Source organism: Chanodichthys erythropterus, chromosome 10 (assembly GCF_024489055.1).
Source record: "Chanodichthys erythropterus isolate Z2021 chromosome 10, ASM2448905v1, whole genome shotgun sequence".
In the NCBI taxonomy this organism is placed as follows: domain Eukaryota; kingdom Metazoa; phylum Chordata; class Actinopteri; order Cypriniformes; family Xenocyprididae; genus Chanodichthys; species Chanodichthys erythropterus.
Window position 1 is genome coordinate 32,213,869 of NC_090230.1, and position 24,460 is coordinate 32,238,328.

General features: G+C 46.8%; 1 protein-coding gene across 1 annotated transcript; it reads right to left on the bottom strand.

Moving 5' to 3' along the window:
• On the bottom strand, window positions 1-24,096 carry LOC137029369 (uncharacterized). Its single transcript, XM_067398958.1, has 4 exons — window positions 24,016-24,096; window positions 9,313-9,604; window positions 1,607-1,963; window positions 1-1,382 (listed from the first exon to the last, which is right to left on the bottom strand). Exons 1-4 carry the CDS (start codon window positions 24,074-24,076, stop codon window positions 1,379-1,381), a joined length of 714 nt encoding a protein of 237 aa, XP_067255059.1. The 5' UTR covers window positions 24,077-24,096; the 3' UTR covers window positions 1-1,378.
• Between the last annotated feature and the right edge of the window lie 364 nt (window positions 24,097-24,460).

The following is a 24,460-nucleotide window of genomic DNA, read 5'->3' on the forward strand; positions in this document are numbered from 1 at the left end:
GCAGACTTTATTGAATAATCTTAGTTGTGTATGTTTTAATGCTCAGACTTCATCTGACCAGCACAAATCCAACAAGTGTTATTATACCAAGGAAAAAAAATTGAAAAATTACTTCTTCACAGCATCGTTCAGTGATGTTAAAAACCTTGAAATGGAGACATTCTCTTTTCTCTTTCTCATGAAGACAAACATCCCTTCAAACCACACAATCATAAGATTAAACAACAATAGAAAGGAAATAAGTATGATAAAATATAAAAACATAAAATGACATAAATGAATAATAATAATAATGATTAAATGATAAATGGTATAAATCAAGTAGGCTATTGAGAATCCTTAGATCCTTCACAAGAAATGCTTCAATGCTTCAAACAAAACTTATTCTGCAAACCCCATTTCCAGAAAAGTTGTGATATTTGGGGATATTTCATGCAGTTGTGTACTTATCCCGAAAGTTCCCAATTTGTAAATCCAGAGAAATTCCAATTTTAAATAATGGCTCATCCCTTGTCATTGTCATCTATCAATGATGTAAAATCTGAACTATCCTCAGTTTCTGCTTCTCTTTGTGGTGAAAACAACATCCCCCATCATTCCACTCTCCTTCATAGCGTCATCAAGCTTCACCTTTGTTATTGATTTGAAAATGCGACCTCTAGTGGTGAAACCTTATTGTATATATTGAAATATATTGTGCCTTTAAACAAGAATCTGTGATTTGTTCATTTTGAACCTTTATTTAACTGACAAAAAGTACAAAAAACCCATTTCCATTGAACAATTTAATGGTATTTAGCATATTAAGGATTATAAAGCATTATAAGCACATTTTAAATTTGAAAAAAGTTATAAATAAAGATGTGGCAGAATTAAGAAATCACAGTTTAGTTCTGTGAGTTTAAATTTGTCTTTGGCTTCAGCACACAAAACGCACAAAGAAAACACATCATACATTACAAACATACATCAACAATCTTTTCTTTTGTGTATTGTAATTTCTCTAATGTCCCTCTTCTGTGGAAATGGGGTTTGTAAATCTTGAATGGTCTGAGAGTGAGTAAAGTATTAACAGATTCTCATTTTTGGGTCAACTATTCCTATTTAACTATAAAAAGAGTCCCACGGCTTTGTACGGTCTCTTGACAAATACTTGAGTTTTGAGATGATAGAGCCCTGTTGAGTTTAATTAAACAAGGCAATGATCTGGCCTAAAGAGAGTTTAAATTATTATTATTATTATTATTATTATTATTATTATTAGCTCATGTGATTTAAAAGTGAATGTGGGTAAAACCAAAGCATTGCTTATTGATTTCAGAAAGAAGAGCTCCTCCCAGTGATTTCTCCGGGTCAGAAGATAGATCTCTTGATGTCTCTAGCTGTTGAAAAGAGAACAAGAGTTATATGAGAAAATGTGCTTTACTTTGAAGGTCATCCACTATATGATTTAATGGACTAAGAGGAGCTCTACTGAACTCATCAGAAGGTCTCTTGGGTCTGTCAATTATTCACTTTTATGGCTTATTTATTGATTGATTTTTGTGCATTAACAACTATATTTATTGTTTGTACATGAATGTAATCCAGGAGTCAGCTGTCTAACCTGTTACAGCTGTTTCTCTCACGAAAGCCTTTGATCTTTTTAGACACTTCTTTGAAGTCCTTCAGGATGTTCTGGATCATATTCTTCAATGCAGCTCTGATCTCATAGAACTGTTTTGCATGTTTGTTTTGGTCCTTCTTCAGCCAGTGATCGCAGGCCATTGGGTCCACAAACACATTACGGTTCACCATCTCATCGGCGATGAACTGCACCCGCGAACGCTTTTCATGGAGTTTGTATTTGTCACCTTGGTTGTTAGATGTACAACCCTTGAGGTATGCCACAAGTGCCTTTCGGAGCTCCTCCACGTACGCTCCATACACAGCTGCATTATAATCCACATAACCGTCCTTCGGACTACAGAGACAAACACACCAAAAAAAAACACATCTAAAGATTATTTTTGACGAGGGGAGAAAGCACTGCAATCACTGCAGCAGTGAAGTGATATATATTTAAATATAAATAAATAAATAAATCACTGCTGTGGCTAGATGGTTGAATGGGTAATTGATGAGCTTGTCTGTGTGAGACAGGTTGTTTGGAAAGCAATTTAGAACCAATGTTTTATTGTATTACTGAATTATTATTATTGTTGATGAAGAAGGGATTGGCTGGAGATTAAATTTACGAACTTCTGTGGACTAAAAATAAGAAAAACTGACTGATTAGGCTGGAGGGGTGTGTGTAAACTAGCAATGAATATTGAATGGCTGCTCATTAATGGATCTGTTTATAATATATACAGTACAGTATAGTAGCCTACTGTATAGTACTTGGAGATTGGGAAAAGACAAATGGATCAAATCATTTGCATTTCCCTTAGTAAAAAGTAAATTGAGTAGGACGGTGTAAAAGGTGTGAGTGTGGATTAGTAATCTGGCCCCCTGGTATCAAGGAGAAAAAATGTTGGCCCTCGTCACTATCGAAGTTGCCCATCCCTGGTGTACATAGAGCATTATGAAGACAGCTGTTTTAGATTCTAATCACAAGTCTAAGTTTTGTAGCATTGCATCATGCAGCTAGCCTGACTACGTCAGACTTCCTACTTCCGCTCAATTTCATTTCGCTTCTGTACTCAGTCTGATACAGCGTCAGAGCTTTCTGTTTGCCACCGGTCTGGAAACAGCCGGGCCAATCAACGAACAAAGAGCCGTGACGTAGATGCTAAGCACCGAGTTTTACATTGTAGGTTAGAGAAATCGAAAACCGAAACGACCGCGGAAATGGGAAATGAGACACGGGATGCAATTCGCTCTGTTATGGAGAACATTCAACTCTTTTTCAAACTGAAGCCAGAACAAGAAGAGTGTTTGATAAACATTTTAAATGGAGGTGATGTTGTGGCCCTACTCCCGACTGGTTTTGGGAAAAGTTTTAATTCATCAATTGTTACCGTTAGTTAGCGAGTTGAGTTCGATGCATGATGTATATGCTTCGATGCGGCTGTACAGGCGCATAACATACGTCATAACTAAACGTATCTGATTGGCTTACGGGTAACCAATGATTTTAAACTTCAGACAAGCGCCCCCTAGCGAGAGAGAAAACACTTCTCTATTATGCCATTCCAGACTCTGTCTACGAAGCAAAGTGAAGTAGCAGAGTCTGGTATTACCAGGCTATCATGCAGCGAGATTCAGCGCAGATGCAGTGGACTTTAAAATCATTTGGCCTGTTGGATGTATTCCAGATTCTTCTGAAACTTAACCAACAATGGTTTGTCAGGTTCTGGGAAAGTTAGGATAGGGACAGATATGAATCGGCACTTGAGCTCAGAAAAGGCAGCCTGAGCTTCATGGGTCCAGAAGAACTTTACTCTTCCTCCCTTGGTGAGTGCAGAAAGAAGAGCATCCACAGAACGTCTTGGGTTACGAGTGTAACCCTTGTTCCCTGAGTAAGGGAACGAGACGCTACGTCAGTGACGTGATGGGAATCCTCTGCATTTTTGTGTTCGTGAAGCACTATTGTATCCAACCAATGAGAGAACGTGACGTCAGAGGCGGGCGACGTCGCGGACCGGAACGTATAAAGCATGCCCGGAAACAAAGAACGCTAGCTTCTGTGATATGTCTGAAGTAAGCGCTCCAGGCATGCTGGAGGTACGGCAACGTGACGTAGCGTCTCGTTCCCTTACTCAGGGAACAAGGGTTACACTCGTAACCCAAGACGTTCCCTTTCATGGGAACTATCAACGCTACGTCAGTGACGTGATGGGAACGCTATCGCAACTACGCCGTGTCTCCGAGTGCCTGGCTACTGTCTTGTAAAACCAAAGCACCCGGAGTTCTACTCACATTAAGATTATAAAATCTGATGAAGGTGTGCTGGGATGACTATCCAGCAGCACCACAAATATCAGCCAAGGAAACCCCTGACATATGAGCTTTTGAAGCAGCCATACCTCTCGTTGAGTGTGCCCTGACATCCAAGGGGCACGGGTGCCCTAGGGCTTTATAAGCCAATGCGATGGCCTCAACCACCCATTTACTCATCCTCTGCTTGGACGCTGGGCCCCCTCGACTCGGGGACCCATAACATACAAACAGTTGGTCTGATTTTCTCCACAGGGCAGCTCTGTGAACATATGCATCCAATGCCCTCACAGGGCACAGCAGATTAAGTCTCTCCTGATCCGGATTAATGAAAGGAGGGGGATAAAAAGCCTCCAAGACGATAGGACCTGGGACCCTAGTGGGGACCTTAGGAATGTAACCAGGCCTTGTATGTAGAAAGGCCTTAACCATGCCTGGTGCAAACTCTAAACATGATGGTAAAACCGAAAGAGCTTGAAGGTCCCCTATCCTTTTCAAAGATGAAATGGCCAGTAAAAACACAGTTTTCAATGTAAGCATTTTATCTGACACATCTTCCAAAGGTTCAAAGGGCGCCTCAGCCAACCCCTGTAACACAATGGCTAAATCCCAGGTCGGAGATTTTGGGCGTACTGAAGGCCTCAGCCTGAGTGCGCCACGAAGGAAGCGAATGACTAAGGGGTCTCGACCTACCGAGACACCACCCATAGGAACATGATAGGCTGAAATAGCAGCAACATACACTTTTAGCGTGGAATGAGTTAAACCTTCTGAAAATTTTTCTTGAAGGAATTGAAGCACACAGCTGACAGAAGAATGGACTGGGTCCAACCTATGATGACTACACCATGTAGAGAACACCTTCCACTTATACATATAAAGCTTCCTTGTAGATGGAGCCCTGGACTGAAGGATGGTCTCCACAACCTCGGTTGGGAGACCAGATTCTATGAGCCTTGCCCCCTCAGAGGCCAGGCCCACAGTTTCCACATTCCTGGACGGGGATGTAAGATCATGCCGCCCGCTTGGGACAGGAGATCCTGCCTGACTGGAAGCTCCAGAGGAGAGCCGTAAAGAAGCGATACTAGGTCCGCAAACCATATTCTCGTTGGCCAGAAAGGAGCCACCAATGTTAAGTCCACCCCTTCCTGACGGACTTTGTCCAGAACTCCCGGAAGCAGAGAGACTGGGAGAAAAGCATACAGGCGCCGCCTTGGCCACGTCTGTATCATGGCATCCAACCCCAGAGGAGCTGGATGCCTCAGAGAGTACCACAGAGGGCATTGAGTTGACTCCTCTGTGGCAAAGAGATCGACCTCCGCTCGACCGAATGTTTTCCATATAAGCTCCACTACCTCGGAATGAAGCTTCCATTCCCCCGGACTCGCGCTCTGCCTCGAAAGAGCGTCCGCCCCCATATTCAAATACCCCGGAATATACGCCGCCCTCAGTGAGAGTAATTTCCCTTGGGTCCACAGGAGGATGCGACTGACTAATTTGCATAGTGGACGAGACCGCAATCCCCCTTGGTGATTTATGTAAGAGATCACCGTAGTGTTGTCTGTCTGAACCAACACATGGTGGCCCCTCAGGTCGGGGAGGAAGTGCTTCAGGGCCTGAAACACTGCCAGCATCTCCAGCCGATTTATGTGCCAGGAGACCTGGTGTACCTCCCAAAGACCTTGAGCTGAGCGACCACTCATGATCGCTCCCCAGCCCGTGAGGGACGCATCTGTCGTAAGCATTACGCGACGACATGAAGTTCCCAACACGGGTCCCTGGGACAGGAACCAAGGCTTTTTCCACATGACCAGAGCACGAAGGCATCGCCGCGTGACTTTGATCATCCAAAAAGGATTTCCCCTCGGAGAAAACCCCTTGGTCCTGAGCCACCACTGTAAGGGTCTCATGTGCAGAAGGCCAAAAGTGATAACGTTGGACGCAGCTGCCATCAGACCCAACAGTCTCTGAAACTGTTTTACAGTGAGTGACCGGCCTAACTTCACCCCATTCACAGCCCCGAGAATGGAAGTCACACGAGCGGGAGACAATTGCGCCCGCATCGTGATCGAATCCCAGATTACCCCGAGATAGTTGGCAACCTGACTCGGAACCAGCACACTTTTCTTGGCATTGAGCCTCAGCCCAAGCCTCTTCATGTGCGACAGCACAACATCTCGATGTTGAGCTGCCAGACGTTCTGTTTGAGCTAAAATCAACCAATCGTCGATATAGTTCAGCACGCGGATGCCCTGGAGTCTCAGAGGAGCCAAGGCTGCATCCACGCACTTCGTGAACATGTGGGGTGATAATGATAGGCCGAAGGGAAGAACCTTGTATTGGTATGCTTCGCCCCCGAAAGCAAACCTGAGGAACTTCCTGTGAGAAGGATGGATGGATATGTGAAAATATGCGTCCTTCAGATCTATCGCCACAAACCAGTCCTTGGATCTGATCTGTGGAATAATCTGTTTGAGTGTAAGCATCTTGAACTTCAACCTCTTTACAGATCGATTTAGAATACGTAAATCGAGAATCGGACGCAACCCTCCATCCTTCTTTGGAACAATGAAGTAGCGGCTGTAAAAGCCCGACATTTTGCTGGGAGAGGGAACCCGTTCTATAGCCCCTTTTTGCAAAAGCGTTGCAACTTCTTGTTCCATTACCAGAGACTGCTCTGGAGCTACCACTGTGTGAATCACTCCACTGAACCTGGGCGGACGAGAACCGAACTGAATTCTGTAGCCCTGTTCTACCATGAGCAGCACCCATTTCGAAATATTTGGAAGACATTTCCTTTCCTCCAAAAATTCTACTAAGGGAACCAGCCTCTCGAGACTGGTCTCTGGTGTTTTTTGAGCACTTGGCTCGTTTATCTGACGCGGCGCACCGGCAGATAAGCGAATCACGTGCTGGCCGACCCTCCTCGGAGGATCGACAGGGACTGCTACGCCCTGTCGCACACTTGGTGGCAGGGTTGGCAGAACAGTCCCTTGAGGGCACCGATGGGGAACGATAGAAATTAATCGTCGAACCCCTTCGGAGGGGGCTGCCCTCAGAAACCCTGGCCCATGAGCGTCAGGATTTCTTTTGGGAAGCTTCGGCTGTGCAGCACGCTCCGGTCCCCAAGCTTTCCGCGGGGGAGCACGGGCGGCCACACTAGCCTTTTGCTGGGACCTGTGTCCCGAGGAGCCGGCTGTCGGCTGAGGCTGCCCCCGCCCAGCAGCCTCAGGGGGATGAGATTTTCGGGGGAGGAATCTCTGGAACGCCGCTTTCTGTTTTTTCGCCTCCTCGAACCTGTCGACGACAGTGTTAACTGCGTCACCGAACAGGCCCTCGGAGGAAAGCGGCGCATCCATAAGGATATGTTTGTCCTTATCCTTGATATCAGCCAGATTGAGCCACAGATGTCTCTCCGTGGCCACCAGGGCTGCCATAGAGCGGCCTACTGACTTGGCCGTCTCCTTGGTGGCACGGAGAGCTAAATCTGTGGCTTTCCTCAGCTCATGAATGGCCTCAAATGAAACCTCCCCACTCTCGTCAATTTCCCCCCAGCAGATCAGCTTGGTATGCCTGCAGTATGGACATTGTGTGCAGACATGCCGCAGCCTGACCCGCTGCCGAATAAGCCTTGCCCACCAGATTCGATGTTTGCTTTAGAGGTCTGGTGGGCAACGTCGGGGATTTCAGGGACGATGCCGACTCAGGCGAGAGATAGCTCGCAAGCGTCTCCTCAACCCGAGGCATCGCCCCATAACCATGTTGCTTCAGCCCAGTGATGTTGCTATACATTGATGTCTGTGGGCTGAAGACACGGTACTGCACGGGTATATTTCACGACCTCGACACCTCGGTGTGGAGGCCATGAAAGAACGGCAGTCCCCGACGCTGGGGTAGTGACCTAGCTGGGAGGAAGCGTTCATCTAACTTGCTTTTAATTTTAGGAACGCTTTCCTCCACGGGCCAGCTTATATTCAGTTTCTCTACTGCCCGGGTCACTACCTCCATAAGCTCCTCATGGGCTGGAGATGAGGATGACGGTCCCTCATCACCACCCTCGACACCTTCAACATCAACCTCATCGGAGGAAGATATGTTCAGTGCCGGTGCCTCCCTTTGAGGGGAAGAAACCGCAGCGCGTGCTTCCACCACCAAAGAAAAGACACTAGATCTAGCAGGTAAGGGGAGCGATAAGGCAGAGCCCGTCTCTCCCCCCTCTGCTAGATCCATTTGTGAACCCCACGAGTGCAGTCTTCGCTGTGCCTCGGCAGCAGCAGGACCAGACCCGCGGGGAACACTCGCCGCGGCGCCCTCCTCAAAGAGTGCCCGGCGTGAGCGCAGCGTCCTGAGAGTGAGCTGCTCGCAGTGCACACAGACAGCCCCCTCGAGAGCTGCCTGTGCGTGCTCAACTCCCAGGCATTTCACACACATGTCGTGTGTGTCCCCTGCCACGATGAATCGCGGACAGGGAGGCGCACACTTAGTGAAACGCTGGCTTTCCGTCATTATATATATATATATTTTTTGTGTATGTGCCTTATTCACTTTCTGGAAACTCTTGTCCTCAGACGAAGAGATCACTTTTTGGCGAGATGGTAGACAAACAACAGTAAATAAGACAGACAAGATACAAATAGCGCTTACTGAGGACAACAGAAGCTAGCGTTCTTTGTTTCCGGGCATGCTTTATACGTTCCGGTCCGCGACGTCGCCCGCCTCTGACGTCACGTTCTCTCATTGGTTGGATACAATAGTGCTTCACGAACACAAAAATGCAGAGGATTCCCATCACGTCACTGACGTAGCGTCGATAGTTCCCACGAAAGGGAACTAAAGTCCCTATGGATATGAGCAAAACTGAGAAACCACTGATGTCCCTGGTACATGACAGAACGAGCCAATCAGTCACGGCTTGACCCTTCCAAGGATCCATTTGAATCAGGCCTGGTTCCACTATAAATCCTAATTTTTCTGTAGAAAGTATAACACCAAGAAAGACATTTCTAACAACCCTGCACCTTCAGACACATCACACAGGGTAATGGCTAAAGTTCTGAAGTGGGGTTACAATTCAGAAAATTAGATGCAGTCAATGCTATGTCCATAAAAACTGAAACATGCTTACTCCAGTCCGTATATAATACAGAACAGCACAAGATATGGTCTTTCGTGATATTTGAATTCTACTACACCGCACACATAACAGTGTTCACACTATGGATTGTGACAGAGCAATGTACTAAATATGGTCTGTGAGAGCTGTGACATTAAACCTTAATTTTTTATCATGATAATTATTTTTATCGCTTTATCGTCCAGACCTAATACACTTACACACTAAAGTTTCTACACACTATAGCACTCATCTCACCTGAGCACACACACACTGACCTGAAGTGGGCCACCATTGTTGTGCTAACTGCATTTTGTTGATCTTCACTGAGGGGCTTCAGGCCCTCCATCAGGTTATTCAGCTGCTCAGAGGCCCCCACTTCATTCAGCAGGTCCTCCAGAACACTGCGGTGGAACTTAAGGAGGTTGTTGTTGAAGACATGCTGGCCCCGGTCTGCTAGCTTATTAGAAGCAGTCAGTGTGCGAGTAGAACCAATAGTGTTTAGTGCGTTCTGGGCAGCGTTTTGAAGCTGATTCCTCTCAAAATTGCCATCACATATCCAATTCTGTCCTGTCAGGAAACACAGTGGTGACATGCAAACATTCACACAGTAATTTATCAGGTACTGATCCTTTAGTTCATGTGTGCATAGAACAAAACTGTATGTTTAATGGATGGATAAAACAGACATTGACGATTGATTTAAGAGAATAGGTAGGTAATGTCTTTAGTTTAGAGCACACACACACACACACACACACACACACACACACACACACACACACACACACACACACACACACAGAGAGAGGTGGGTAGAGTATCCAAAAACTGTACTCAAGTAAAAGTACATGTACTTATAGAAATATTTACTCAAAGTAAAAGTGAATGTAATAATATATATACATACACACACACACACACACACATATATATATATATATATATATATATATATATATATATATATATATATATATATATATATATATATATATATATATATATATATATATATATATAAACAATACAATAGCATGTTTAGATGCACCATTATTATTTAGATAGATATTTAAATTATTATCATAATTAGATATCTTTGCTACAAACACAGCAGAGACAAGCATCATTTCTGGCATCTGTAACCCGCATATCACTACACGTCCTTTACTTTGTATAAAAACAACTTAGCTACATTTGAAAGAAGAGAGAAAACTCTTTACATGTGCTCACGCTCATAACCGCTGAACATCTGAACACAAACAATGATCAAATGCACATTGACAGATCTTCTTCCGTCTGTTCTCCAAAATGTAATCAAATGCATATTTCTGCAGGCGCGTGTAAACTGGTTTCCCTTTCGATACTTCACTCGTACTGCGTATGGGGAAAGGTCTCCTTTTTCCCCGTTACTGAAGCCTTTTTCAATAACGCAGCGTAACTGCATCGTCATTGGTTCACTCATAGACAAGTTGTTGAACCAATGACGGCACGCCATAGCTGCGCGACCTATGGCGACAGAGCGCGCGAATATTCCCACCGAAATGGGCGGGGTTTAGGGCTATATAAGCGGGCGTTTCGCCATAGAATTTCAGTTCTCTCTCCTTCAGCGACGACTTCACATCGCTCCTCGCTGATCTCCGGCTGAAGCCTTCGCCGCCTGGAAGAAGCTCGCCTGGAAAGAAGCTCGCCTGAAAAGAAGCTCTCGCCGCCGTCGAAGAGGCTCCCGCAGCGGACTGCTGAGCTGCCGCCTCGAGCGCCGTCTCGAGCCGCCCGCTTCCCGCTTCCGGCCGCCTGCCAGCCCGTCTCCTGCCGCCATCCGGCACGCCTAAAAGAGCAATTTTCCCGCGGTTTATTGCCGCTCTAAAAGAGCTTTCCAACAGCGGTTTTCACCGCTCTAGCGGCCCTCGCCGCTCTAAAAGAGCCCCTCAAACGCCGTTTTCACGGCGGCGGCGTTGTTACAAATGCCGCGCCACTCGTGTGGCACATGCAGAGCCCCTCTGCATGACGACGACAGTCACGGTGAGTGCGTCGGCTGCCTGGGCAGACCCCATGCAGAGGCCGCGCTCACCGGGACCTCGTGTTCTCATTGTGAGAACATGAGTCTCGCCTCTCTGCGCTCGCGGATCGCCTTCTTCAGTGAAGGCGATCTTGCCGCTCGTGCCCTCCCGTCTTCTTCCTCCCGCGAGCCGGCTAGGAAGAGACGGTGGGGCAAAGCGGCCCAGCGCACGGAGTTGGATGACGTCACGCTGGCTTCCCCGCGTGCCTCACCCTCTCCCCCGAGAGAGCAGTCCCCCGTCCTGTTCTCCCGCTCTGAGTTGCGTCCCTCGGCAGATGCGAGCGACCTCATCTCTTTTGGCGGTTCTGAGGACGAGCCGCTTGATGACGTCATGTCTCTTGCGGCCTCTGAAACCGAAGGTTGGGCCGGTGATTCTGACCCCGCCCACCTTCCCTTGCTGGAGCCCATTGACTGCAAGCCGGGTATGGATGCCGAGCTCTTCCGCATCCTCTCGAAAGCAGTAGAGGTTTTAGACCTCGAATGGGCTCCGCCAGAGGAGCCATCACGGAGCAGGCTCGATGAGTGGTTCCTGCCGGGTTCCCGCCAGGCCCCTCGTCAATGCGCCTCACCGTTCACAACGAGCTGACGAAGTCGTGGCACGCCCCGTATTCTGCCCGCCTATGTACTACGCATTATTCAGCTCTCACCTCTGTGGATGGCTCTGAAGAGAAGGGTTACGAGCATCTACCGCCCCTGGAAGAAGCGGTGGTGGCTCACCTCTTTCCCCCCACGGCTGTGGGTTGGAAAACTAAGAGGGCCCTTCCATCCAAGCCCTGCAGGACCACTTCTGCCCTGGCTGGCAGAGCATATACGTCCTCGGGCCAGGCTGCCTCAGCGCTGCACGCCATGGCTATTCTCCAGGTGTTTCAAGCAAAGCTCCTCCGTTCTCTGGATGAGTCCGGCGTCGATGCACCTGCCTTCCGTGACCTCCGCAGCGCCACTGACTTAGCCCTGCGTGCCACAAAGGCCACAGCTCAGGCCATTGGACGATCCATGGCCAGCCTGGTCGTGCTTGAGTGCAAAACGGCCTTTTTGGATGCCCCGGTCTCTCCTTCTGGTCTATTCGGGCCAGCTGTAGAGGGCTTTACGGAGCGTTTTATTGCAGCACAAAGGTCGTCTCAGGCTATGCGACACTTCCTGCCTAAACGCTCTAGCTGCACGTCTGCTTCCAGCCGCCCCAAGTCAGCAGAACAAACCAGCCCCCTCTACCTCTCAGGCAGCACCACCCAAGGAACAGCGCCATCGTAAGCGCTCCTCCTTCCCGAGGCAACGTCAGGGACCCTGGCCTAAGATTATGCTGGACCCGACGCCTCCTAAGCCCTCCTGATGTTTCAGGAAGGAAGAGGATGGGGCAAAGTCTCGCCACGGCCGGACCACCCCAAAAGCTCTTTCGTTCCACCCCCCCTCCGCCTCGTTCAGCTCCGGGTGTGGGAGATATGTTCAGTGTTGTGCTAACTGGGCCCAGTGCTGCGTCCATGCAAAACGCTATTCTTATGGCGAACACTATTCCTCTTCCACTCTCTCCGGTGCACGGGCCCCCGATTGGCGGCCCGTCACCCGATACCATTCAGCCCCTTGTCACGCAGGCCGAGGCCTGGCGGGCCATCCCCGGAGTGTCAAGCTGGGTTCTGGGAACCATAAGTCGAGGCTACTCACTTCAGTTCGCCCGAAGGCCCCCGCGCTTCAGCGGGGTGCTTCAGACTTCAGTCAACACGAACGACATTCATGTCCTCCGAGCCGAAGTCACGTCTCTTCTGAGGAAAGGAGCTATAGAAATAGTCTCCCCCTCAGAGAGCAATTCGGGGTTCTACAGCCGTTATTTTCTAGTTCCCAAAAAAGATGGCGGTCTCAGACCCATCTTAGATCTCAGGCTCTTGAACCTCTCCCTCATGAGACGGAAGTTCAAGATGCTAACGCTGAAGCAGATCCTAGCGCAGGTTTGCCCCGGGGACTGGTTCTACTCGCTGGACCTGAAAGATGCATACTTTCACATCCAGATAGCCCCCCATCACAGGCGATTCTTGAGATTCGCGTTCGAGGGTGTGGCTTACCAATATACGGTCCTTCCATTCGGACTGTCCCTAGCTCCTCGCACTTTTACCAAGTGCATGAACGCGGCGCTTTCCCCACTGAGACAGATGGGAATCCGGGTTCTCAATTACCTCGACGACTGGCTCATCCTAGCCCAGTCACGAGCCGAGCTGGAGCATCACAGATCCGTGTTACTCAGCCACTTGGAGTGCCTGGGTCTCAGGGTCAACTTTGCCAAGAGCTCACTGCTCCCCAGCCAGCGTATAACGTTCCTGGGTGCGGTTTTCGACTCAGTCCGTATGACGGCTGTAGTCTCTCCAGAGCGCGCTCTGGCCATTCAGCAGCTCGCGGCATCGGTCAGGAACAGAGCCTATTTCCCTCTGAAGTTTTTCCAGAGGATGCTAGGGCTGATGGCTTCCGCCTCCCCGGTTCTGCAGCTCGGCCTTCTTCGGATGCGGCCTCTGCAGTACTGGTTGAAGTTCCGGGTCCCTCCTCACGCCTGGCGGCACGGCCGCCTGCGTCTCAGGGTCAATCAGGCCTGTTTGGCAGCTCTGTAACCCTGGATGAACCCTGTATGGTTCAGCCAAGGTGTACCCCTACAGGCGGTGTCCAGAAGGACGGTGCTCTCAACGGATGCATCCAACACAGGTTGGGGCGCTCTTTGCGAGGGCAGACCGGCCTTCGGCTCGTGCTCTCACGAGGAATGCCATCTGCACATCAACTGCCTCGAGATGTTGGCAGTGATTCGAGCCCTTCATGCGTTCCAGGCACACCTGACAGGGCGCCACGTCTTAGTCCAGTCGGACAGCATGACAGTGGTGTCATACATAAATCACCGGGGCGGTCTTTCGTCCAGCCGCTTATGCGCTCTGGCGAAGCGTCTTCTGGAATGGGCATCACCGAGGTTTCAGTCGCTCAGGTCGACTCACATACCCGGGAGAACAAACTTGGAAGCAGACATGCTATCTCGGAGCAATGTCCCCTCAGACGAGTGGATGCTCCACCCCCAGACGGTTCTCATGATCTGGGAGTTCTTCGGGAAGGCAGAGGTAGACCTCTTCGCTTCAGAAGGCAACTCTCACTGCCCAATTTATTTCTCGAAGGAGGTAGATGCGCTGGCCCATGTCTGGCCCAGCACCCTCCTTTACGCTTTTCCCCCAATCGCTCTGATCCCACAGGTCATCAGACGAATCAGGGAAGACAAGCACAGAGTCCTCCTGGTGGCCCCGCTCTGGAGGAGCCAAGTTTGGTCCTCAGAGCTGTTCAGGCTTTCCACAAAAGCTCCGTGGCCGATCCCCCTGAGACGGGACCTCCTCTCTCAGGCGAACAGGATGATTTGGCATCCCCAGCCAGAACTCTGGGCTCTGCACCTCTTGAGAGGTTTCTTGAGAGGTTCTAGGCGATCGATCACAGCCTTTTCGGCAATCTGATCAGCTCTTTATCTGCTTTGGTGGCCGCACCAAGGGGTCTTCGGTCTCAAAGCAACATCTTTCGCGTTGGATAGTCGACGCTATTGCTCTTTGTTACTCCTCTATGGGCCTCGACTGCCCCATAGGAGTTAGAGCTCACTCTACTAGAGGAATGGCTTTCTCTTGGGCCTGGTCTAGTGGAGTTTCGATTAAAGACATCTGTGAGGCGGCCGGCTGGTCCTCGCCGTCTACTTTTGTCAGATTTTATCATTTGGACGTCCCGATCTTACAAGCTCGGGTCCTGTCAGTATGATCCAGCGGCCTCTATCGAGCTCCGCTTCATGCCACTCTGGGAGTTAACTCCCTTTTTGTAGTGTAACGAGGGTTCGACAGCTCCGGCCTTCTCACTTGTCCTCTGGTTCCCTCACGGTGCCCAAGACAAGTCCAGTCGTTCCCTGCCGTGGCGCGGCGCGGTTGAAATCGTTCCCCATACGCAGTACGAGTGAAGTATCAAAAGGGAACGTACTCGGTTACTAACGTAACCTCGGTTCCCTGAGATACGGAACGAGTACTGCGTTACATGCCGTGCCATGAGGCTGCGGCTTCAGTGTCGTCGCTTCAGTCGAATGACCTGAAATCCTATGGCGAAACGCCCGCTTATATAGCCCTAAACCCCGCCCATTTCGGCGGGAATATTCGCGCGCTCTGTCGCCATAGGTCGCGCAGCTATGCCGCGCCGTCATTGGTTCAACAACTTGTCTATGAGTGAACCAATGACGATGCAGTTACGCTGCGTTATTGAAAAAGGCTTCAGTAATGGGGAAAAAGGAGACCTTTCCCCATACGCAGTACTCGTTCCGTATCTCAGGGAACCGAGGTTACGTTAGTAACCGAGTATGTTAAATGTGTCAACGCAAAGGCGTTCATTTTCAAGACGAACAGGTCACCGGCGCCGCCACTGCGCAACCACGGGTGTTCATTTCATAATCTCTGAACAATAAGAGCTTATTTAATGTATAAATTAAGATACATGTCCTTAAAAACAATACAGAAAAGCTACATACTTTGTAATCGTGGCGTAATAATCTGTTTGGTAAATGCTATTGTCTGTATGAATTGAAATCAAATGAAATCGATACCTGTGGAATTGTTCACAGACAGCATGCGCAGTTCAACTAATAAAGATCTTCATCGCTGGCAAGCAATAGGATGCACTTACAGGTTTGCTTTTAATTGACTGGAGATCCACTGCCACTTCATCCAACGCTTCGAGTGAAGCCACTTCGGACGATTCAGTGCGTGCAGGAACTGAACAATTCATTCAAACTGATTCGCGAACCAATTTACCTGCGTTCCATTCGGAAGGGCTCATGCACTAATCCCTTCAAAGGGTTTACCCTCCGGAGTGAGAGCTTCGAAGGGATGAAGGGTGTAGGGGTCAAAAAAATTATTTTTTTGGAACGCACTTCGGCGTCATCTTACATGACAATCAAGGAGGAGAAGATTGTGCAAGCTGCGGCCTTTGTTTAACGTTAGTTTATTTAGGTTTATCGCACCATATTGTATATTGTGTCTTTGAATTTGAAACATTTGAATGGACAGATAAAGGGAGCTGTAAAGTATTTTTGTTGAAGTACAATGTCGTTTTGACCATAATAATGTGCCAAATCTAACTTGTATAACTATTACAGTAGTATAGAAAAATACTATATATAAACATTTATAGGTAAAATCGAACTTTTTTTATTGACAAAGGCAAAAGTTACAATTCAAAGAATTAACAACAATAAGAGAATTATAAACAAACACAAAAACAGTAAAGAAAAAAGAAAAAAAAAACTTTTTTTTTCTTCCTTGTACATCATAAAAAGGCATAAATGGGGGATGTATGGCGTTATTTTACTGTCTAATGTCGAGAGCACATTATTCTGACCTGAGAGCACATCAATGCGCGAGCACAAATCTGTCTGTTCGCGCGCGGATTTCATTTGCTCTTGCACAAAACTGGACGCGCGCTCTCAAATATACAGTGCTCTCTTATGAACTGCCTCTCCTCTCGCTCAGATATTGCACATGCGCTCAAACTGTGTCCTTGCAATTTGCTTCTGGATTAATCATTGTCAAAAGTTATCAACCAATCAGAAGAGACGACTGATCCATAAAAATGCTACGTGGAATCTTATTGGCTGAGAGTGAACTGCGCCTGGAATTCTTTATACAAAAATGGATATTTCATTTTTTTTACAATTTAATAATATTCAATAATATTAATCAAAATGCAGGTCATATCTTAGAAATGGCTTGGAATGGGGCGCTTGGATGTTTTCTATATTAATAACCTTGTTTGTCTAACTGCATCCCGTTACAGGTCAAACCCCACTGAATGATTCATCAAAAACCAACATATTATCCAATATCATGGACGAAAACATTAAATTAAACATTAATTTAAAACAAAAGATTAAACAACTAATAATGTTATAAATCAGTCTATTTAGAAATGTGTAAAATGTTATAAATTAGCCTAATAAAAAATGTATTAATTTAAACGAATTCATTACAAAATCGTTTGAAATTAAAGGCGCTCTAAGCGATTCTGAGCGGAGTAACTTCCTGTTGACGTTCGAAGTGTTGTCAAACAAAACAGAGGCTAGCTAGACCCTCCCTCCTCCTCCTCCTCCTCCTCCCCCTCCCCTTCGTGCTTCCTGAAACAGTCATGAACGCGCATTTAAAATGTAAGTAGCTTGCGTATTGACGCTGCTTGTCGGTTATTGGCTGGAGCATATTTAATATGTTAAGTGGTCCAGGCTGCACCAGTTTGTTTTTATTGCAGTTTTCGGAGCTTGTGGCGACTACAGAGACCGCGTTTTTTTACAGTGTGTTCAGGGGACACGCAGCTAGCGCATAGTGAGGAGATGTTTGCGGTATGTGACAAAAAAAGACTGTAACGATAAGGGAGTGAGAGTAAGATCCACATGCAAGGCTTAATTAAATGTTGAGCGTGCTTGTCAAACGGGGCGAACAGGAACATCAGAGACAGGCAGGATCGTAGTCAAAGTACAGGCAGTGGTCAAAAGACAGGCAGCTATCAATCACAGAACAGGAGAACCAGACAGGGATAGGGAACAGGAACCGGAACAGAGAAACAGGGAAATAGGATAAACGCTTGGAAATGTAACACTCGGGAAAACAAGACCTCGCGGTGAGGTGATGTGTGTATGAGTCTTTTATAGTCCGTGTAATGAGCTGCAGCTGGGTGTGGTGATTAACGAAGAGAGAACATGTGGCTGGCAGAGAGGATCGTGGGAGATGTAGTCCGGGGCGTGACAGGGACAGGTGATAATCATAACAAAGACATATTTCGTCCAGTGTTTTTAAACGAATTTCTTGAATTAATGATTCTGATACATCAAATACATTTTAACAGTCACTGGTCACCACCTAATGGCAGAACAGTGTAATTACATTAGTTTCAAAGGTCATTTTTTGCTGAAATCAGTGTATATTCAGACTATAAATTGTTATTGCAATACTTGCGTTATTGTTTAATGTTTGCAACACAGAAGTATCAATTGTGAAGCTGTTTAAAACATAAAGCTTACATGACCACTGCTTTCAGCGGCAATGCAAAAGCAGGTTTAAATATTCCGGTGTGATCGTAATTTCAAAGGTTTAATAGACATAACTGAATCTTTGTTATTTAGGAATAAGATCGTGTTCTTTTGATTAATCGTGCATACATAATGCATCATGTTTTACCAGACCTCAAAACAAATTCACTATAGGTGTTATATTTGATCTCCACATTTTAAGTATTTAGGGAATGATGATCTGACCTGATCTTGTTCTGTCTTAAATCAGAAGATATTTTTTGGTAATATTTTACAATAAGATTGTCACGGTTGGTGATCCGCTGTCTCATTCTGGTGTTTGTGTATGTGTGTGTTTCGTCACGTTAATTGTTTCATGTGGGCGTCGCCGCTGATTGTCAATGATCAGCGGCAGCTGTATGTCATCAACTAGCCTATTTAATGCCCTGTCTTTCGTCTCATGTTTGTCAGATCGTTGTTTGGAGTCCTCTGTGTTGTTCCCTGTTCTCCTTGTGTGTTCTTCCGCTGGATTGGAGTTCTTCGTGGTGTTGTGTTCCTGTCTTCTGTTCCTCGTCGGATTCTTCATGGTGATCTTCACTCACACGGACTTCCACCACGATCTTCACTCACACGGACTTCCACCACGATCTTCACTCACCTGTTCCTGGTGGCCCATTGAAGTCCCTGCGTCACCGCTCTCCTGCTGTCTGCTACGTGTCTTCTGACCAACCATTTGTGTGTGAAACTCAATAAATGAGAAGTTATAACTTGCACTTGCATCTGCCTTTATTTCCCGTGACAGAACAATCTGACCATCATGGATGCAGCAAGTTCGGGACGGAGTTCATCAATCACAGCATCGCTCGGATGGACCAGCAGCAGGAGAGCATTTCTTCTACTGGACGCGCTGTGCAAGCACTGGTGACGCAGGTGTCCGAGCTCTCCCAGCAACTACAACAGCTTTGCAATCCCACTGCGCCGCCCACACCGCCCGTTCCCCCCACACCACTGGAACGGGGAGACCAGCTGGAGCCACGCCTACCAGTCCCACAGTTTTATGCTGGTGAGCCTTATTTCTGCAGAGCTTTTCTTACAAGATGTTCCATGCATTTCTCTCTTCAGCCCCGAACCTTCGAAAGGGAGGAGTCAAAGGTGGCGTTCGTGCTCACGCTTCTCACGGGGCAGGCAGCGTTGTGGGGAACGGCGGTGTGGGAGAACCAGGATCCATGCTGTACCTCGTTCCAGGCACTCGCCGCCGAAATGAAGAGGGTCTTCGACCGTGCGGTCGCTGGCAAGGATGCGGCTCGACAGCTTACGGAACTTAAGCAAGGGAATCGTACTGTGGCTGAGTACTCCATTGAGTTCCGGACTCTTGCGGCGGAGTGCAGATGGAACAAGGAGGCGCAGTGGGACGTCTTCCTGCATGGGTTGGCCGACCGTGTCCAGAAGGAAATTTACATCTTGGATCTGCCTCAGAGTCTTAATGGGCTTATCGACCTCGCCCTGCGAGTTGACGCTCGCCTCAGCCGTGTGGAACGTTTCTCTCGTCCAGACCACGGACCTAGAGGCGCGAAGGGTCGGTCGACCAGCGCTGGAGACACGGTCGGTCCCACCTCCGATTCTGAACCCATGCAGGTAGGGAGAGCTCGGCTTTCCCGGGAGGAGAGAGAGAGGCGGAGATCCCAGGGACTGTGTATTTACTGTGGAGGAGCGGGTCATTTTCTGCATTCGTGCCCGGTAAAAGATCGAGCCCGATAGTAATGAAGAGGCTACTATCAGGTGGGATCTCCGCTGAGAAGTCCTCACCATCCTTTCTCCTTCCAGTAAGACTGAGATGGGCCACCCACACTCTCACCTGTCAAGCACTACTGGACTCGGGAGCTTAAAGTAACTTTATGGACATTCACTTTGCACAGAAAAATCACCTGCCCATCACTCCACTCACCAGTCAGATTTCAGTCAACGCACTCAATGGTCAGAGTCTTCCCAACATCTCACTCACTACCAGTTTCACAACCTTGATTACATCCGGCAACCACACGGAATCCATTCAATTTCTGCTCATGGACTCTCCCTTAGCACCCATTGTACTCGGGCACCCCTGGCTCACTCAACACAACCCCAAGGTGGACTGGCGGCAGCACTCCATCTCTGAATGGAGCACTCAATGTCACGAGTCCTGTCTTATGTCTGCTTGTCCGTCTGAGTCTGTTTCTGTGTTGCAGGCAAAGGCAGCGGATTTGTCAAACGTGCCCGCAGAGTACCTGGATCTGAAGGAAGTGTTTAGTAAGTCCCGTGCTGCTTCTCTTCCTCCGCATCGTCCCTATGACTGTGCTATAGGTTTAGTGCCCGGTAAGTCTCCACCTAAAGGCAAGTTGTACTCTCTTTTGGTTCCTGAGAGGGAGGCCATGGAGAAATATATTTCTGATTCTCTAGCAGCGAAGTTTATCCGCCCTTCCTCTTCTCCAGCGGGGGTGGGGTTCTTTTTTATAGGAAAGAAGGATGGTTCTTTGTGACCTTGCATTGATTACCGAGGGCTGAATAACATCACGGTAAAGAATACTTATCCTCTGCCGTTGATGTCTTCAGCTTTCGAGAGGTTGCAAGGAACATCCATTTTCACAAAATTGGATTTACGGAACGCTTATCAGTTGGTTCGCATCAGGAAGGGGGATGAGTGGAAGACTGCCTTTAACACCCCCAAGGGGCACTTTGAATACTTGGTCATGCCCTTCGGGCTGTCCAACTCCCCGGCGGTCTTCCAGGCACTCGTTAATGACGTGTTGAGAGATATGGTTGACCAGTTCATATATGTCTACCTGGATGACATATTGATTTTTTTTCCCTCATCTCTCCAGGAACATGTTCAACACGTCAGACAAGTGCTTCAACGACTGCTAGAGAATGGGCTTTTTGTCAAGGCGGAGAAATGCGATTTTCATGCACAGTCTGTTTCTTTCCTAGGGTACCTCGTCTTGTCTGAGGGAGTACGCATGGATCCTGACAAGGTTAAGGCTGTGGTGGATTGGCCAAGTCCAGATTCCCGTAAGGCCCTACATAGGTTTCTGGGGTTTGCCAATTTCTACCGGTGGTTCATTCACAATTTCAGCCAACTAGCCGTGCCTCTGACCACCTTGACCTCCCCTAGAACAACGTTCAGGTGGTCCGATGCAGCTGAGGCTGCATTCACCAAACTGAAAAGTTGCTTCGTTTCGGCTCCCATTCTCATAGCCCCTGATCCTTCACGTCAGTTTGTGGTGGAGGTCGATGCGTCAGAGGCAGAGATGTTCACGAGTCTTTTATCTGGAGTCCGAGTCAAGTCTGAAGTCTTTAAGCTGGAGTCCGAGTCAAGTCTGAAGTCTTTATCACTGGAGTCTGAGTCAAGTCTGGAGTCTTTTGTCACGAGTCCGAGTCGAGTCTCGAGTCATTAAAAAAAAAAAAAAAAAATTCTCATAATCAAATCCTATTTTTTATCCTAGTTGTATTATATAGACAAAATAATGATCTTTCTGTAATCTGTTTTATTTGAAATTAAGGTCCTATGATGTAAGGGATAATGTACATCCAGTTTGTTACTTCATAATCCATTACAATGTACAAAACAGTCGTCCTGGCAACACAAGTAGTCATTTTTAATACAGTCACTAAACGGACAAAAGATGGCGCCAGTGAGTCACGGTTTGTTATACAGCAGTTTGTTATACAGCTTCGTTGTTATTGACAACAGTCATTATCAGAAAATATTAAACTTCGGAATGTTTAAGAATGTCAATTGAAAACTCTACACATGCTGATTGTGATACATTAAAATATGAGCTTTAAGTAATAAATGGATTAACATCTCTTTCTATCTCTCTCTCTTATGGACACACATTAAGAAAGAGAAAAGCTGCATATAATACGAAAAGATTGATAAAACGTAGTGCTAGGTTTAAAGTCTAGATTTTTTTGTTCATATTTTAACAGGCTGGCAATTAAAAAGAGCCATGCAGCTTCACCACAGTATAATAGCTAGCTGTATGAGTTAATGTGACTAACCTTTGTGGATGCGATGTCTCAAAAAAATTGATGATGTTGTTCCGGTGTCTTTAATTGTTTTCCCACATTCTGTGCGTCTAGCTGATCTGACGTGATAATAACCCAAACGACAGAACATATGGCATGGTGGTTCCCGTCATGTTGCATGGGACTCTAATTATGACATTTCTGAGTTTATGCGCACGGACATACGTAATCAAAGTGTATGACAAGAGTCCAATCTACCACGACACGTAAGGAAATATATGTGACGCAGATATTATAAAACCATTTAAACACAACACGAATTCTTTATTATATCAGTAGTTCAGGTTAAAAGACTTGAGTCGTTTTTAAAATTTTCTGAGTCTTTTGTGCCGAGTGGAGTCAAGTCTGAAGTCATTTCAGGTCGAGTCCGAGTCTGAAGTCTGTTAAAATGCGACTCGAGTGCGACTCGAGTCCGAGTCTCTAACTCGAGTGCCCATCTCTGGTCAGAGGTGGGGGTAGGTGCAGTTCTATCCCAGCGTTCACCCACAGACGATAAGATGTATCCCTGCGCGTTTTTTTCCCATCGTTTATCTCCAGCCGAGCGTAATTATGACACCGGTAACAGAGAGTTGCTGGCAGTCAAGTTAGCGTTGGAAGAATGGCGTCATTGGTTGGAAGGTTCGGGGGTACCTTTTATCGTTTGGACTGATCACAAGAACTTAGAATATATCAGATCTGCCAAAAGACTAAACTCCAGGCAGGCTCGGTGGGCACTTTTTTTCGGACAATTTGATTTTTCTCTCTCGTACCGCCCAGGTTCTAAAAACATCAAACCCGATTCTTTGTCTCATATTTTTGATCCTTCCGAACGCCCGTCTACTCCCGAGTATATTCTACCTGAGACATTAGTGGTCTCCACTCTGACATGGGAGGTCGAATCGAAGGTCAAGACGGCCTTAGAAGGGGTAACTTCTCCGCCCGGGTGCCCACCGAATCGATTATTTGTGCCGGAGAGGTTAAGGTCCAATGTTATCCAGTGGGGGCATTGTTCCAACGTGGCTTGTCATCCAGGGGTTAATCGCACCAGTTTTTTGGTCAAGCGGCGATTCTGGTGGCCTGCTATGGCTCGTGACATTCGCTGTTTTGTTTTGGCTTGCTCGATTTGTGCCACTGGTAAGACTTCCAACCGACCCCCAGATGGGTTACTCCAACCGCTGTCTGTCCCTTCAAGACCCTGGTCCCACATTGCGCTAGATTTTGTCACCACCCTCCCACCCACCTAGTGGAACATGGTTGTGTTCCACAAAAAGTCAAAGAGCATTCTATCAACCTTCACACAAATTGACTTGTCTTCATACAAGGAAAGAGCAGGATAGTTCAATCGAGAAACACCTTCAGCTTTAGCGAGGAGAGCCCTTCCTCGTAAAGACCCTTTGGAGCCAGGAGTTAAATTTTTTCTTAACTTTAGTAATTACTGGATCAAAGTTTAACTTTCCTCTCATATTAACATCTTTACAAATGATCACACCCAAATAACACACTTCAGTATTAACCGGAATACTATGCAGGAAAGCAGAACAAGACTTTAAAGGAAGGAGTTCACATTTATCTAAATTCAAACATAAACCGAAAGCTTTAGAGAATACTTTAATAAGATCAAGAGCGATAGGGATCTGTAAGTAATTTGTTAATAAGAGTGTAGTATCGTCAGCTAATTGGGTTATAAGAATCTGTTTATCAGCTATATTAAAGTACAGATTTTTCATTATAAATGCACTCAAGTTAAAGTAAAAGTACCCACATTTAAATCTACTCTAAAAAGTACAAATTTTCCAAAAAACTACTCAAGTAAATGTAACGAAGTAAATGTAGTTCGTTACTACCCACCTCTGACTACAACCCCCAAAACTGTTGCCAAAGCCAGCACGAGCTTCAAAATAGGAATCATTGTGGTCTCAATCAGGTCCTTTACTAGTCAGCAATCTGTATTAAAAAAAAAAACATAATATAATATTATTTTTTCACCAAATGGACCCAGAAATGTGTATTAAAGTTTTTGACTGACAAAAGTCTATGTATAAATTTGCAGGGGGTCCGGGGAGGGGGTGGGTCACGTTCATGTAAACACGTTAACTTGTTTTCCTTTATCGGAGTAGGGTAGACCAGGTACAGTTGGTACAGTTGAAACACCATAATTAACTTGCGTACGCAACAAGTCTGATCTGTGATATTTGCTTCGCACATGTGTATTAACTTACATTTTCATAAACCTTAATCTGTGCTCTAAACACTGACATACCGCATGACTTTGTGTCATGCAAGGTCATCGTAA

Bases quoted from the DNA above. Each gene is read 5' to 3' on its own strand.
- LOC137029369 (XM_067398958.1), bottom strand. From the start codon at position 24,076: ATGATTCCTATTTTGAAGCTCGTGCTGGCTTTGGCAACAGTTTTGGGG. The intron at 9,605-24,015 runs GTGGGTAGTAAC...GTTTCCTGACAG, and splicing joins TTTGGGGGTTGTAGTCAGAG to GACAGAATTGGATATGTGAT. The intron at 1,964-9,312 runs GTCAGTGTGTGT...TTGTCTCTGTAG, and splicing joins ACAATGGTGGCCCACTTCAG to TCCGAAGGACGGTTATGTGG.